This window comes from Ixodes scapularis, unplaced genomic scaffold, assembly GCF_016920785.2.
Source record: "Ixodes scapularis isolate PalLabHiFi unplaced genomic scaffold, ASM1692078v2 PGA_scaffold0__279_contigs__length_252992795, whole genome shotgun sequence".
Taxonomy (NCBI): domain Eukaryota; kingdom Metazoa; phylum Arthropoda; class Arachnida; order Ixodida; family Ixodidae; genus Ixodes; species Ixodes scapularis.
The window spans coordinates 43422403-43439673 of NW_024609835.1; the positions used below are offsets into that span (position 1 = coordinate 43422403).

A 17271-nucleotide genomic window follows, 5' to 3' on the forward strand; every position below is an offset into this window, starting at 1 on the left:
GCGCCCGCGACGTCGGCGAACGCCGACAGAGCTCCCCCACGCTCTCCTCCAACACCATCCCGGCGCCCCACGTTGGGCGCCAGAATGCCCAAACAACACACCGCGCCGCTGGCCCAATCTCTTCATCCCCTGCTCCACCGGTCCGCATGCGTCTCGGCGCTGCGGCCGTCGGAGCGTCTCGCCCACGCCCCAACTTCGAGGCGAGCGCGAGCGCACGCCGCCGTCGGAAAAGAGAAGCAGTACGGAGCCGCGTACGTGCGAGCTGGCTCGCAAGACCACGTATAGAAGGCAAGGCCTCCTCCTTTCTCCTTCGAACGTCATCAACGGTAAATCCATTCAGCTCATACAGCGCCGCCTAGCTTGCGTCAGCACTTTGCGGCTTTTCTCGTCGAGTTTCGCCGCGTTTGCCGCTCGGGGCGGGTCGGGGAAGCACTAGTGATGACGTCAGGCGCAGGCCTTCTCTTCTAGGTGGCGTTGTCTCTTGTCGGGACGGCGTCGGTCGTCGACGGCAACGACTTGGGCGAACTGCGCACGCCCGAGACGGATCCCAGAACGGGACGGGTTCACTTTTGGGGGACCCGCGCTACGTTTCACCCCTAGACGAGTCCCGCGTGGACAGGCGCATGGGAGAAGACTCGCTGCGTCCGAGTCCCAGCCGTCTCGAGGCCGGCCCGCCGTGATGCTCGCGGTGTCGGAGCGTCGTCCGACTCGTGGGAAGAGGCAAGGACGTGTCGACCACGAGCCAAGCGGAGGCCGCGACCGGACATGAGTTCCCGCGCGCAGTGAAGATTCGGAGCGTGTTGCGCGAGGCGTCGGCTTCCTGTACCCTGTTTTAAGAAGGGACTTGGGAATTGTATACGACTTGTTGCGGTTCGAACCCTCGAACGATGTTGGTGTTTTGGCGTTCACGGGAGAGGTATTGGAGGCGTCGAAGCTCCGGTTCGTGCTGACGCTCCCAGTGGTCGACGAGGATTACAAATGGAACAGGAACAGGAGAAAGAAGACGTCCAAGAGGTACGTTGCATACATTTTACCTTTGTTTGTGGTTTGATCGAGCTTGCATTTGTAATTTACTCTCGCTAATAGACAGAGTATATTATTTTGTTTATATTTTTCGAAATATTCTAGCCACCTGTTTGCCTCTATGTCACACAGAGCACGTTTATAATGTCACGTGGTATTTACGCTCTTATTATTTGTCAAACACGTTTTTATACCTTACCCTTTTGTTACAACAATTTGTTATATATTCCGAGTCGTAGAAAATTCCCAAATTAAGAGAAAACGCTGTCTTTTGAGCGCGGAAGTATCTATCTGGGGGGATCGGTGGCCGAGTGGGCTGAAGCGCACACCCAGCTCGACGCGCGTGGAGCGAAAGCTCGCGCTGCAGAACCCAGGAATCCTGGGTTCGAGCCCCGCCCCTGCCCGTTTCGATCTGGATGAACATCGTACCGGCGTGCGGTCGTGTATCACTACTGCGTGGTGCACGTTAAAGACCCCAGGCTAGCGGTTGTACTGCACTGGCTAAATTGCTCATCTACAGCGCGTGACTCGTCGCAACTTTAAATGGCAGACCAACTACACGCTGTATAAATATCCCCACAACCCCAATTAAGTATCTATCTGACGTAACAGCGGCCAGCTGGTGTTACCGAAATGCTGTGTCTCGGCATCCCTTCAGATCGCTATTCATAATGCGCGCCAAGTGCGCTATATTAAACCGATTTCCCCTCGCTATCTCGGATTTTCATTCGTCTGTCGCCACTTTGAGGCAGTCCAGCTGGAGCCGAATGGTGCGGGCCATTGGGGTTATCTATCGGAAGGGGGAGGTCACGTTTTCGATATTTATAGGACGCACTCCGCGCTCAAGTAATGAAGCACAACGAAGAACAAGGACTAACTTCTGACTTTCAGCAGAGCCCGACGGACAATATTAAAACACCGTCCACGCGTCTAGACGTTTGCAAGCGCGGCTTCTGGGCGCCGCCATCTTGGTCGTCTCATAGTCACGCATTACTGAGGTCCTGGGTACGCCTCAGCAATGCTTGACTATCAGACGATCTACCCATATCAGCAGCAAGATGGCGGCGCCCGAAGTCCGGGCTTGCAAACGCAGCGCATTTTTGTTTTTAATACATATGAAATTCAGCTTAAGAAACGCACGGTGTGGCCAGTCCTGTGCATCTTAAACACGAAGATTCAATTGAAGTGTCTATTAAGATGTTGGCGACTAAAATAAACGGAACTCTGTACTAATGGTTCTTATTAGCAGGCGTTGCAGAACCCAGGCATCCTGGGTTCGATCCTCACTCCTGCCCGTTTCGATCTGGATGAGCATCGTACCGGCGTGCGGTCGTGTATCACTACTGCGTGGTGCACGTTAAAAACCCCAGGCTAGCGGTTGTACTGCACTGGCTAAATTTCTCATCTACAGCCGGGAGACAAGTCGCCTGTTGAGCCAGACTAAGTTCTAGGCTGTATAAACATACACACAACCCAATTTTCTTTTGGTTCTTATTAGGGTAAAAACCGTTAATGAAATATAGGAAAGATAAACGACATTCCAGTGAAATGATATGAAAAATAGTTCAGGCGAGCTGGCTTGTAAACGACATACTTAACCCCCCCCCCCCCCCCCCCCCCTCAAAAAAAAAAAAAAAGAGCATTGTGGTTAGCTAAAAATAGCGGGGACATGATTGCGAGAGAAATGCACAGAATCTCTTCGAGCGTTGCTTTAACGATTGCAGTTAGCGCCCACGAAAACGGAACCTTCAGCACGCCAGATGCTGCTTAGTATACTATAGAGTCTTGCGGACCGAAGGTTTTCCGCAGCGTGTCCCGCCGTATCTTTCGTTTTAAGACGAGACCGCACGCGTGCCGGTTGTAAGCACGGCGGAACATCCCTGTGGTTTCAAGATTGCCGCACCTGTCTAAGGAATTCGCGCACAGCGCATACGTAATATATGGTGAGGCATTTAAACTCATCACGCGATACAATTCTCGCTTACGCTCAAGATTTACCTAACTTTCAGCGTTTATCTTGGATAGAATTCAACTTAGTATATTTTTTTATATACGAAGAAGATAAAGTTTGCATTTATCGATCTCTTTTCTACATAAAGCAACTCACACATGAAAAAAAGAAAGTCTAGTGGTAAACACCAATAACGCAAGCAGACAAAAAGTGTACTTGCGTATCATCAGATAGCACAGTGGTTCTCAAATGGGGGTCTGCGGACCTTTTGGGGTCCGAGAAGTCATTCTAAGGGTCCGCGAAGCCCGTGACCTCATCAGTGAAGCCCGGCAATAAAACTTGTCTTTTCTTAGATGTTGAACAAAAGTTCCAATTTTCGGGTGAGTTTTCTCGTGTATATGTTAATAGGAGAAGTCTATATCATACTATCACTTAGTTATATCCATTTATTAAATCATTATCATAATTAACCTCTCTTTCTTTCACCACAAATGGGGTCCTCCATCATCTCTGCCCATCCACAAGAGGTCCGCGAAACATCAATGGCCGAGAACCACTGAGATAGCATATCATCAGAAATGCGGCACCACCTTGACGGCGGTGTCTATAATCAACTTCTGCACTCACATACAAGATAGCTGGTGTAGCGCGTTCCGATTTGAGGATGGAAGAGATTGTGCGACCGATTGCGAGCTTAGGTGAAAGCGTTCTGTTTAATCCACGTGCCGTTGGGCTCGCGCCAAGGAGTTGATTCGTTGTCTTTCTTGGGTGGCGGCGCTGGGCGTATTGACTGATACAGCTGACATATAAAGGGGGATCGGTGGCCGAGTGGTTTAGCGCACACCAGCTCGGAGCACGTGGAGCGAAAGCTCGCGCTGCAGAACCCAGAGATCCTGGGCTCAATCCCCACCCCTGCCCGTTTCGATCTGGATAAGCATCGTACCGGCGTGCGGTCGTGTATCACTACTGCGTGGTGCACGTTAAAGACCCCAGGCTAGCAGTTGTACTGCACTGGTTAAATTGCTTATCTACAGTGGGTAACAATGTCGCCATGTTCTGGCAGACTAAACTCTTGCTGTATAAACAACTAACGACTAATTTGTTTTTTGACATATAATTAATATAAACGCCGAACATAATTTGTAATCTTAGATGTCTACGAGTGATATTTCTCAAGGAAGCAAACGTGTTAACACCTATTACGTTTTTATGTTAGATTGAATAGCCGAATGAAATGGAATCAGTAAAATGAAATCACCAGAGTTTAATCTGACTCACGGTCTATAAATTATCCCAACTCTAGATTCTAGACTTCACTTCCTAATAAAAAAAAAATACTAGCGTGGGCTCATAAAAAAAAAATGCTTTAAGCTTTGCATTTTTAGAAAGCGGCAACAAACGGCCACAAATATTTACCTTTTCTTGAGCTACTACATATTTGATGATAGCATGATGAATGTGGTTTCTAAAATAAAAATAACTTGATGCAGTGTTTGTGCTAAAATACGACTCAGTATTAGCATTGTTAATGTTAACAGGTTGTTCTTCCAAGAACGAAAGAAAAAGCGCATTGTCCACAGCGTGCTAGGACAGTACGACGACGTCCGAGCGTTGCAAATTGACACCAGCAAGCCCCTACAACAATTTAAAGAAAATAAGGAAAAAAAAAAAAGATATTTCTTAGAACAATTCGACGCGTTGTACTTGGAAATCAGCTTCCTTGGAAAATTTCAACAGGCGACGCGCCGCGCTCAGTGGAGCTTCGCAAGTTGCCTCCTTCTGCAGAGTAAATAAGCGGTACCGCGACTCGGGCGCCTACGAAAACAGGCATTCGCAATGTTTACATTTCTAGCGGCAAAGTTATGGCAGACAGCTTTAGTTTATGACGAACGGATATATATTCCTGTTCTTTTATTTCTGCTTTTCGGTTTTATGTTTTAATGCCGCGGAAACCAGCTAGGGCACGAGGATCGTCCTCCTCGCGTATTCACAAAGGTCCGTCAGAGGCTATCGGGCTGATAGGCCAGATTCCAAGAACATTGTTCGAGCTTTTATTTTTTTTTTCTTGCTTTGTTTTTGCGCGGAAGAATGCTGAGTCGTCGCGATAAACACGCATGTGTAGGTAAGCAGCTTGGAGAAGAAAACAAAATGTATACGTTCGCTTGCGCGCAACAGATCATCGGCTTTCGCCTGAGCCTCGCGCATTGTTGAACGCGCGGGGCACAATTTCTGCGAAAGAAAATTCACTGGCTCAGTGCCTAAACCCCGCACGCTTTGAAAATCCCCACATGGGCGAAATATTTTTCGCTGTGACATATGGCCGTAATTCTAACTTTTAAATAATTTCAGTAGTTGTAAATATAATTGATTTATTTTATCTCTTTTATATTTTAGCTTTGCAAGAATTTTCATTTTTTTCCTTTTTCTTTTTATAGTGCGTTTTTTAAGATTGAGGCTCCACGGCGGCCATGAAAAATTACGAAATAAGCCGGTGTTTTGAATCGCTATTATAACGCTTGGTCGCTCCCTAAGAATATTTAATATATGCCACTCTATAGAAGAGGAAATGTTCTTCATCGTGATGTCAAATAAGTATGAGTAAATTAAAAGTTTACCACTGTGAAAACTGTGGGAAAAGTGGCGTTTTCGGTCGACATGGTTTGGTAGTACAAATGGGCAGGGTTTAGGATGTGACCGATTTGTTTCAAATTATTGGGATGTGTAGACAAAGAGTGCTTCCTTTGCATATCGTGGCCCTTTCTTGCATTTTCAGGTTAATTTTAGATTGCAAAGTAGGCTTCACGGGAGGAAATGCGCGATCAATTTCCACGACAATTGCTCGGTTTTTACGTCTGAAACTTTTGCAACAGTTATTCATTGGTATATAACGTCAACATGTGTGCTGAATTTTGCAAAAATGTATGCTCAACATTTCTTGCAAGGCTCGCCTTAAAATGAACGAAAATGGCGAAAAATAGGCAAACATTGTTTCGTGGTACAAATGCACCGCCTTTAGGTGTTAAGTTAACGCGTGGTATCCGTGAAAAAATGGTCAATGTGCTGGCGAACTGGTGCGTATTAATTGTGATGTTTAAATTCTAAGACTGGGGAGGAAACTTGGAGATATATTAGAAGAAACAAAAGAAAGGTGGGGGACCGACAAGCGCCTCAATTCTTCAAGTTTCCTTCCCACTCTCAGGGCTTAAACATCATGATGGTATCCGTTATTCTGGCAGACAGACCTCGATATAGAGAGCATTCATTGGCGGCCAAAGCTGCGTTTGCAAGTGCTGAGCGCGTGCTGATAGCGAGTTTCCGCAGTTCTTTTGCAACGTGCATTCCGCACCATCAAGATTGCCGATCTTATATAGTAGCCTATTAACGTGAGCTCGTTTTGAGCTTGCGGTCGAAATATCGTCCTCAGATATCGCGTCCAGTGAATTCCCCTTATATGCTCGTTTGCATATTGCAGTAAAAAAATTAATCCTCCTTAAACATAAACGGGAAGTTTTAATACTTGTTTTACTACTTTACATGTAACTTTAGTGTAAACAGGAGAATTAATATAAAATCTGCAAACTTAGCAGCATTTGATTTCAGTAAATGTTGCTACGTTTTGTCTAAAGTCAGCAATAAACGTAATAGCAGATTCCTTAACTTTTTTATGGCCGTTTTTAGAAAACTTTTTAGGTTGGCGCTGATTTATTCATTTACACGTGGACGATTTTCAGTGGGTGCGCGGCCATTACTGACCAACCTTTTCTTTCATTTCGGACGCTTCGCCTCACCCCTGTGGTTGCGAGACAGGTTATTGAAATGGTAAAGGGGTCTCCAAACCAAAAACGGAAAGCGTGCACTTTTCCAGCCAAAACGCGGGAAGCGGAAACGCTTCGTTCCGCTTTTCGGTTTGGACATGGTTTTTGTCGGAGCAAGACGGAGACATCGGGGAGAGAAAGTGGGCGTGACGTCGAGTCAGTCGTCAGAAAGATGTCACTCGTGCCCGACCAATGAGAACGTCTCTGTCCACCTGCTCCTTCGGCCTCTTTCTTCCTTTATCTGGGGGCCCTAATCTGGACACTTGGCGGAAAAGTCGTCGAGAAATTCGGCGGCTATGATTGGCCGGCGCCAAGGTCAAGGGTGGCGTTGGCCAATCGCGGCCGCCAGATTTCTCGCCGTCGTTTTGGCCAAGCGTCCAGCGGCCCTAATCTGGACACTTGGCGAGAAAGACGGCGAGAAATCTGACGGCTATGATTGCCGGCGCCAAGGTCAAGTGCGGCGTCGGCCAATCAGAGCCGCCAGATTTCTCGCCGACTTTTTCGCCAAGTGTCCAGATTAGGGCCCCAGCTTAGGGCCTCTGGTCGATGTTCTTGTTCGCCTGCAAACTTGCTGCAGGTTATTGAGTAAAAGGTTAAAAAGCGCGAACAAACGAGGACAATAAAGAAACACGGACGACAGGACAGGCGCTTCACTCTCAACTGGTTTTTATTAACACCATTGTCACCTATATATACACATTGCCCAAACCACATCGGATTCAATCGCGACAATCATAGCCAACCTTCCAGAAACACCATCTCACTCTGGAGCAAATACAAAGACGGAGCGCTGACGCAATTGTTTTCTTTCTTTTTTATGTAGAATGCCTCTATAATTTCTCTTTCCGTTTTTTCCTTTGCCTTTCTTAAAAACTTTGTGCCAGTCAGGTCAGGTTTGCATCCACATCGCCCACAATGGTCAGCGAGATGGCCCCCCGCGTTGTTGCGCAGACACAAATTATGTTCACGTGCTCTATCATTGAAGCAGCGCCCAGTCTGCCCAATGTAGACTCTGCCACAACTAAAGGGAATCTCGTACACCACATTGGTGACACACGCAGTATATTGCACCGCGTGTTTCTTGGAGCACGGTGCCTTTTTCTGCCTTGTCAACATCGGACATATCCTGGCAAGTTTACACGGTGCAGAAAAAACCACGTTAATGTCGTATCTACCAGCTACCTTTTTTAGATTATGAGATAGGGTATGCATGTACGGAATGACTTGCACTCGTTTCTTTTCTTTACGTGCCTCGGTGCCTTTTTTACTTCTTTTTAGCTTTTGGAGGAGGCTCTCACAACAACTAGAGATTAGATTAGGGGGGTACCCCGCGTCTGTTAACCTTTTTGATTGTCGTTCAAAACTGATTTTCATCTGGTGGTTCCAACTTTTTTCCAGAGCCGCACTTAGACATGTCAAGGCTATACCCCTCTTTACCAGTTTAGAGTGAGCACTTTCAAACAACACCAGGCTTTTCTTAGTGCGCGGACAATACTGCCAACAGACATGTTCTTCAGAAAAAAGGATCAAAATGTCTAAAAACTGAATGTAGTTATTCACAGGCAATTCCCAGGTAAAATTAAGTCCGCCTGACACCTCCCTAAACAGTCCGACAATCTTCTCAACCGTTTTCTCCAAACCCGAGTCTGTATCTAAAATTAATAAATAGTCACCTACGTATCTATACGTCTTTAAAACATGGAGATCTGCAAGTCTATCTGAAATTTGCCGGTCCAGTGATGCCAAAAAAATGTTACACAAAACAGGGGCAACTGTCGACCCAATGCACACACCAAACTTTTGTACAAAATATCTCTCGTCAAAACTGACGGCAGTCGACTGAAGATAAAAGACTAGCAGCTCCAAAAAATGATCGCTGCTAACGCCCGCGGAACTTTGAAATCTAATTTCTCCAGACTCGTTGATATTATCCCGAACAGCCTTGAGAAGTCCATCGTGAGGAACGGAATAATATAAGTCCTCAACATCCACAGATATTGCAGTGACAGCATTTTGAAAACCTTCTTTAAGTTCATTGACTATTTCTAGCGAGCTTTGCACCAAAAAAGGGTCTTTTAGCGCAAGAGTGTCCAAATGGCGCTGTAAGAACCGACTGATCTGAACCTGCCAAGTGTTCTTTTCTGACACAATGGCTCGGAAAGGACACTCAGCCTTGTGTGTTTTTCCCGCGAAAAAAATTTCCAAAACTCCACTTTCTGCTTTGTCTACAGCTTTCCTTAACATGTCTAGGTTCAGTCCCTTTAGCAACTCAACAGCCGCTGATTTTTGAGACTTTTGTCGAAACTTAACTTCTTTGAAGTTCTTATCTATTGCTCTCAATGCTTTTTCCTGGAATTGGCCCTTCGACATTACAACAAATCCCCCTTCCTTATCGGCCTGCACAACCGAGAGTTCGTTGAGCTTGAAAAATCTACAACCTTCTTAAAAGGTGGTTTTGCCTATAGGGCGTCGACTCACGGATTCTTTCAGGCAGTCCACACCATCACCAATAGCACGCTCCCTGTTCTGTTCCCCAGCGCTGTTCGCTACTCTTCGTACCATGGCCAGCAGTTCTGGTTGAGTTTTATACGCAACCCTGTTATGGGTTCAAAAAGCTGTCTTGGGGTTAATTCGTCATTACCCATTTTTGGTGGTCGGGAATCTCGGTGATGTAATAGAAAGCCAGTTGTTATGACTCAAATTCGACGCTCGGGAAGAAAAAAAATCTAATAAACCCCTTCCCCGCGACGTGCGCTACTAAAACTGTCGCACGGTGGGCAAAAGGATCCCTAGGTCGGCTTTGGATTAATTTCTTACTCATCTATTGAAATAAGAGTAATGTGAGGCGGTGAACTTTGACGATGAAGGTTTGGGAAGGCGACGACTTCAAGCTTCTGTGCTTATTACACCTACAATGAGACCTGCAGTTCGCAACTAAGCAGCCAGGACCACAACCCATGACGTTTCCTATCGCTTATCTTGCGTTCTTACAAGTGCCCGCAATCAGTGTTGCGAAATAAGATTAAGTGAGTTGCACGGTGATGCCCTGCCATGTTCTTCTATGGCCCGGCTAGAGAGCTGCCCTCTTACGCCCTTCGCTCTCGCCAATGAGCAATGGATGTTTCTAGCCGCGTGCGACACCACACTGCCCTGCCCAACACTGTCTGAGACTCCCTGAACAACTATTCCGACCACTGTGATTCAAAATGTGGGCCAGATTACTTAGTATTTAAAATAACTGTAATGCGCCGATTGAATATATTTCTGGCTTACGACAATTAAACGCTTGTCTATAAAAATTCGTTTGATGAGAAGACGAAGAGGAAGAAATATTCCGCCTAAGGCCTTCAGGTCAGAAGGCGGCATCACAATAAACGTTTTTACAATACCTACAAGCAGGCTGCCTCATGACTGTGATGTTCTTGATGGTTTATAACCAGTCTTGGGTAAGTTACTTTTTAAAAGTATTTAATTATAGTTACATTCCGAACAATGTATTTAAGTTACAGTTACAGTTACTTAAAATAGAAGTAACGCGTTACAGTTACTTGGGCAGAGTAACTTAGTTATTTTCAAGATACTCATATGTGTATGCAACTATGAAGGCATGGATGACAAAACAAAATGAGGTACACTTACATTTATTTGGGAATTTCTGAAAACTCTAAACTTTTCGAGATATATTTAAACGCCGTGTTGTTATTTACTCCATGTTGTATCGAGGCAGCAACTGCTTTTCGAAGTTCTTGTCGCTCAGCTTTCCCCTCTTGATGTTGAAAATCTCCCGCCCCTTGCTGAAAATACGTTCGACAGGTGCGCTAGAAGGAAGTGCGGCATTGAGGCGTAAAAACATCTCAATGCTGGGAAAGTCGTTGAGGCTAGATAACGCCGTTGATGAGGTGTCAGTCTTCCATTGCTGTGCTTCACTGGTAAATTTAACATTAGGACGCAGTCACAAGAAGGAGTCGTCGTCGTCGTCGTCTTCATCGCTTGTTGGCTCCCGTGTAGCTTCCTCGGAAGGGCGCAGTGCGTTACGTTCCTCTTCAAGAAGCATAGAATGCGTTTTCTGCGCTTCATGAATCCATGAAATTTTAAATTTGGATGCACCACTGTATCCAGAAGGAGCTCGTCGGACCTGAGGTCTTCAGAAAATCTACGAATGAAATAAAAAAATTTCCTCACATGTGTAACATTAAAAATTAAAAACAAACGTTTCACGAGCGGGTCGCAGTTCAAGTCCACTAGCTGTTACGTCCACGGTATTCGCCTTATGATACGTGCCTTAATGAAACAATGGTAGGAATATTGTGGCCAAGGACCTTTAAGTCTAATATGTAATAAATAATTGCAACTGTTTTGCTTATAATTTAATGAAATTGTGGACAGCACTTGTCTTGATAATCGTGAATGAGCCTGCCCGGCAGACGTAACTTTCTACCAAAAGGCGCTAACAAAGAGGTCGTACATTTTCCAAAGAATAAGAAACTGACCTCGACATCACTGCGATCTTCACTGTGTCTGCAAGCGAGCTGCTAAACTTTAGCGTAGGCTGTGAATGTAGCTGCCGCATCAACGCCATTAATGTCGGCACCGAAGCGCCCATGAACATGTACCGTTCACCTTGTAGGATGTCGAGCGCCTTGGTAACTCTTTTCATGGTCTAAGGAATAACAAAACACATTAAAACTATCGCAAAAACGTGAGAGAGCTTTTGGAAATACCTGGCAATACTCCTCGATTAACTTCTGATCGTCTTTTTGTAGACGCGGCAGTGCGAGGGCGTCGCAGACAGCCTCTATCTTGTCCTTCGGGGCCTCCTCAACTGACTTCATTGAATTCCAGCGAGTAGTGTTAGGAACCGAAAAATATCTCCCTAGTTTTTTTGTTTTTTTTTATGACTTTTGCTGTTCGGGTGGACTGGCCCTGCTTATTCCAAATAAGTTTCAGTGTTCCAAGCACGGCCGTTGCCATCTGACGGTATACGTGCTGATCGTGCATCTTTTGTCTACGTTCTCAGTCGCCACTAAGTTCAAAGTGTGCGCGGCACATCTTCAGTGCTTGGGCAGGTGCAGCACTTCGCCTGAGAAGCTGTTCATGACAGGGCGACATTCAAGAGGCTGGTGAGGTCTTCGGGAGTCGGGGTGGCTGCTTCCTCATTCCCGTGTGCCATCTCTCCAAAGTGGCTAATTAAAAGAAAAGTGAAACTATTAAAAATAACAACATCAAAAATATACCATGGTCAATTAATAAGAAATCTAGGCACTCGAAGTTTCATTGACGTAACCTACGATTTCGCTGCTTACAATATCAAGGGCACACCCAACGCTAAATTTCTGCCGCGTTTTGATGATAACGTACGGGGGAAATATGGTCTGGCGAGATTAATGTAATTTAGCCCGAGCCAATTGAACCCCATTGACCTCCAGCTCCACTTTCCAACAATTTTAAAGGGGTGAGAGAAATAATCTTGGGTAGTCTGAATGTCAAGGCAGCAATGTGACGTGTTGGGCTAGTTAGGTCAGCGCCGTCCTGTCGTGTATGTTTCTTTACTCTCGTCCAATTTTTCTTTGTCGCTGTTAAGACGAATGTCAAGGATTTTACACTAGCGTTCTTACAGAAGTCTGACTTAAGGCCACTGGGCCAGCAAACAAAACATCCTTTATTTTTTTTATATCTTTTTGATTTTGCTGTCAAAGGCCTAACCCCGTCGGTGGCCGAGTGGTCTAGCGCACACCAGCTCGGAGCATGTGGAGCGAAAGCTCGCGCTGCAGAACCCAGGGATCCTGGGTTCAATCCCCGTCCCTGCCTGTTTCGACCTGGATGAGCATCGTACAAAGCGAACATGAAGGCACTCTAGTACCGGCGTGCGGTCGTGTATCACTACTGCGTGATGCACGTTAAAGACCCCAGGCTAGGAATAGTACTGCGCTGGCTAAATTCCTATCTACAGCTGAGACTCCAGACGCCCACTGAGGCAGACTAACTTCCGGCTGTATAAACATACACACAAACATTTGCTTTTGCTCTTCTTATCTACTGGGTGATTTAAAGAGCGGCCAGGCTCTTTAAATCGACCGCAAAATTCGGTTTCTTAACCTATTACGTTCCGATTTTGTACACCATTGGCTACAGGTGATGCATTTTTCTATGAAATTCGCAAAGAACGAGCTTACCTAAGGAAAAAGTAAAAAAAAAAAAAAGGCTTAAGTTTTATGGAAACGCAGCGAAGCCACCGGTCTTCAAACCATAGGGCGCTATAGTTTGAAGACCGGTGTCTTCGCTGCGTTTCCATAGGAGTTAAGCTTTCTTCTTTTTTTTAGTTTTCCCGACAAAGTTGCGAACCTCTGGTCGGTCACTAATGGGCACGTTAGGTATTCTTTTTTGCAACGTAAAAAAGTGCCGACCAACGGAGCCATCAATTGTAATTCTGTAGTGTGTATGTTTAGACAGCGGGAGGCTAGTCAGCCCTGAGGGCGTCTGGTGTCTTCGTTGGAGATGAAAGCCAGTGCAGTATACCGCTGCTTGTCTGACGTCTTAAACGTACGTACGTCGCGCAATAGTGATACATGACAGCCCACCGGTACGATACTCATCCAGATTGAAACGGGCAGGGGCGGGAGATTGAATCCACGATCAGTGGGCTTTACAAAAGCAAGCATGGCTCCAGGCTGAACAACGGCAACGTAAACAATATAAACATGGACGTCTCATTCAACGTATGGAGCAGCAACGACATGCAGCACAGCCCGAGTACGAATACCAAAAGCATTAATAACATTTTAAGAAGCCAAGGAACAAAGTGAACTTGAGTTGCAGTGAGCACGTAAAGAGCTACAACGTGAGCTAAGACGGCATCAGGAGCAGCAACGTGAGTGCCAATACGAATTTCGGGTCAGCTGCGCCGCCAACAGGAGAGTCAGCGACAACTTCATGAGCAAGAACGTGCCAGGCAGCAAAAGCTTCTACATGAACAACATACAAAGCCTCAGCAACTTCTGCAGCAACAACGCAACTACTAACGACAGCCCAAGGAACAGCGACGTGAGGAGCTACATCAGCGCCAAGAGCAGCAAAGACAGCAACCAGAACAGCAAGGGCAGCTGCAACATAAAATCAATTCACCATGGATGAGACACGCCCACCCGGTGCCCTTTCACTTGTGCCAACAAATTACCAGCACCCCATTCCTCAAGTTTCTATGGTACATACTCCATGGACCATCCAGCAACAACAGCAACAGGTATAACAGTATAAAACCGGTGCCACCGGTTTGAGGCCATAATTAATTTAGCCCCGGACGATACGAGGTTCAGTGAGCTGGGAGCGCCCACTGCCCATGTATTATGCAGCAATTTTGATTAAAAGGTGGAAACAATGGTACAAAGGTGTGATTTTAAACAGAGGCCCAGGGAGAAAGATCATACACTGTGCGAGGACGACAAGGATGATCACACAGGCACCTGTCTAAATACATGTCCTCGATATAGAGACTGACACCTGCATCAGTCTGGCATGCTTGTTTAAAAGGGAAAAAGAGAAAAAAAGAAAGGAGGACATCCAGCGCGCTGAGATCGCCGCAGCACGCGTGGGGCTTCGTGACTAATCATCAGCTAACATAAGACGCGACAAAAAACAGAAGAGTGAGTAAATCATACTTACTTTTGCGACGTAACTACACGCGCGGAAAGTAATTCTGGAGCTGACACCAACCTGAAAAATAGGCATTTCAGTGTGGCAGTATTTTTGTGTTATTGTCGCAAATTGCGTAAAATCTGCAAAACTTCAGTGGCAAAAAAAAAAAAAAAAAAAAAAAAAAATCACGATGCCGTTTTTAGCGGGGGAGGAGCTTAACGAACATTCTCAAACTCTCGGCTTCCTTTCCGACTGATGCCTTTTGCACGCATTGGGTAATCAATACCGGGAAGGACGTTGTCAGGGCATTGCCAAGATACCACAATTTATGGTAGCTTATGAACATTTAAAGCAAGCTCAAATATTGCGAAGATTTACGGGAAAACTCGAGGGGAGGTCACACCCAGCTCAACTTTTCCTACAACTTTTATAACTCATCGTGCAAAAAGATTTTCGAGGAAAAAAAAAATTCGCAGCATAGCTGATCATGGGATGGTCCCTACATAAACTATGAACTCTCGAAGCTTCACCGGTGCTATATCGGAAACAAAGAACCCGCTTTCTTCTCCGGCATACCCCCTTGGCGGCGGGGAGCATATCACTCACCGAGGAACGAGCGAATTTCACCGCGTCCGTGCCCCGCGTGTCCCAAATAGCGCCGACCCACACGCCGGGCGGGTGGGTGTCCGCGCGAAGGTTTCGACCGGCGCTTCTGTGTATGTATACCCGGCGGGCGTGCGTGCGTGCGATCCAGATACACGTACGTGTCCGCGCCCCGGCTATCGGTCACGTCGCCGCTGGTCGGAGCTGCACGCGAGGAGGCCACGGGAGGACAGACTGCGTGCGTCAGTCGCGACCTCTCCACTTGTCCAACACGGCCAAGAGTGTCCTGGGGTCGGAACCCCCAGTGCGTGTGAACCCGGACTTCCTTTCTGCTACGTGAGTCGAGCGGAGATCCAAGCCCGCAGCAATCGTCGGAGTCCTCGCCACGACGGGGAGGTAGGCTATCTAAGTCACGTCGCCGAGCGGAAGCGTGTGTGCGCTTATCGACTCGTGCCTTGCGGGCAGAGGGTCATTTCGCGCGTTCGACTTCGGAAGACCGATTGCTTCGGGATAGTCGAGCGATAAGCTTTTTGAAGTGCACCCGCAACGGACGCAGTGGTGTCGGAGCAGGGGAGGGGGGGGGGGGGGGGGGAGGGCCTAGGGGGGGGGGGGGGGGGGGGGCGACCGGCTCCCCCTCCGGACATTTCAGAAATTTGATGTAAGTAATATGGGGGAGCGGATGGAAAATCTCGCTGGCACCCCACCACCACTGCCGTGCCCCCCTCCCCCCCCCCCCCCTCCCCAACACTGCCTAGAAGGCCAATGCTTGACATGGATTGGAAACGAGTTCTGGTCAGCGCTCGACTTCAAGTCAAGTTTGAGCCGAACGTTGACGCAATCGTCGTGTCCGATCTGTACCCAGCGGTGACCTTCTCTGATGACGACACCTCTATCAGCACTACGGCTTTGTTATCTTAGAAATGTTGCCCCCTCCTCTCCCCTCTCTTCAGAACAGTTCCGTTGCCTTTGAACGGACGGACGGGTCTTAAAGCATAAAATGCTTTTTTAACGATATGCCCAATCCCAAAACTTTGTCCGTCCGTCCGTCCATGCATTTCGCGCAAAATTTAGTGGGGAAATCGACATCACGAATTTGAATCCCGGAGAAAAGCTCTCCGGAGAAAAGCTCACCGGAGATAAGCTCACCGGAGAAAAGCTCACCGCAAAACCGGCGGATGCGGAGACAAGCTCACCGGCCATTGAGAGTATGCGGAGAAAAGCTCACCGATTTTTTTCTTCTTTTTACATGGAGGCTGTTGGATCATGCGTAACATACCAAATAATTATCATTAAAATTCGTCAACGTCAAAAAGAAAATGTCCTTTTTTGTATTATTTCTTAAGCTTATTGGGTATATTTCTCCTAAACTTATAATCCTGGCGAGTGTTTTCTGTGGTTTACTCTCTAGGCAACGAAAGCCTAACTGAAGATTTTATGAACTTGAAGAACTGCAGAAAAAGTTCGAAAACTTAATTATGTCTGCCTAAAACCTAAAAATCAAAACCATAAATGTCGAAAATCCGAAAGTGCATGCGCAACAACGCGGTGCCTGAAATTCTCTTTGAAGCTTTTGTTAACCTTTGAAAACAGGATAAAACAGTCAGTATAGGATATCGAGGTTTCTTTCTTCCACGGGGAAGCACGTTTTCTCGCCGTCATAGTCATAGTGCCCCTCTACGGCGAGCCACCCATAACCTTCAGAGCTGCACACTGTTACCGTTGTTACTCGTGACCTATATAAGAACTAGTCTTCTGTAAGGTAGCGAATTGGGCGATCTGGTTGAACGTTATACATAATAGCGAGTTTTAGAATAGGGGGCCCCACAGCTTTGGGTGCCTCAAACAGCTTGGGGCGTCCCAGTGCGCATGCGCAGAACTTCTGCGCATGCCCATTGCGATGCCCCAAGCTCTTTGGGGCACCCAAAGCTGTGGGGCCCCCTATTCTAAAACTCGCTGATGAAAACCGCTCGAACGATGACGACAGAGTGAATACATGCAAACACGACAGGACGAAGCTGTTCTCACAACTAAAGTTTTATTCGTAAAATTAACAGAAAGAAAACAGCGTAGCCGACACTGATTATATCGACAAACACCTACTTATCTATCAGGCACTACACTATCTTTGGAGCTGAAGCGGTTCCCGAGAGCTATTCATATTAGCTTGTAAAGAACAAACCTTTTTATCTGACAGAGCTACCGACGGCGCACTGTCAGCTGTCAATGAATTGTTGTCTTTTTTTTTTT

The 17271-nt window shown here is 46.6% G+C and overlaps 2 protein-coding genes across 7 annotated transcripts in view; one reads left to right on the forward strand and one right to left on the reverse strand.

Annotated features, from left to right (window-relative positions):
• Positions 1–626: 626 nt before the first annotated feature.
• The window catches only part of LOC8032811 (fibroblast growth factor 1), a 48274-nt gene continuing 31629 nt past the window's right edge, over positions 627–17271 (forward strand). Inside the window, exon 1 of one of the 2 annotated variants that reach the window (XM_040205248.1) lies at positions 627–1014. In XM_040205248.1, the coding sequence (XP_040061182.1) occupies positions 979–1014 (36 nt within the window). In that variant the 5' untranslated portion in view covers positions 627–978. Of the gene's footprint in view, positions 1015–15231; positions 15421–17271 lie in introns of those variants that run through there. The other variant, XM_040205249.3, reaches the window with a different exon arrangement.
• Positions 10426–15445, reverse strand: LOC115308810. Of its 5 annotated transcripts, none has more exons than XM_042286832.1 (5): positions 15186–15445; positions 14449–14499; positions 11511–11972; positions 11280–11449; positions 10426–10942 (listed from the first exon to the last, which is right to left on the reverse strand). In XM_042286832.1, the coding sequence occupies exons 3-5, from the start codon at positions 11619–11621 to the stop codon at positions 10543–10545; spliced, it is 681 nt and encodes a 226-aa protein (XP_042142766.1). In that variant the 5' UTR covers positions 11622–11972; positions 14449–14499; positions 15186–15445; the 3' UTR covers positions 10426–10542. The 5 variants fall into 5 exon arrangements, 4 of the variants coding, with proteins under 4 accessions (XP_042142766.1, XP_040061184.1, XP_040061185.1 ...); XM_040205250.3 differs by lacking the exon at positions 15186–15445 and adding an exon at positions 15028–15157; XM_040205251.3 differs by lacking the exon at positions 15186–15445 and adding an exon at positions 14998–15157.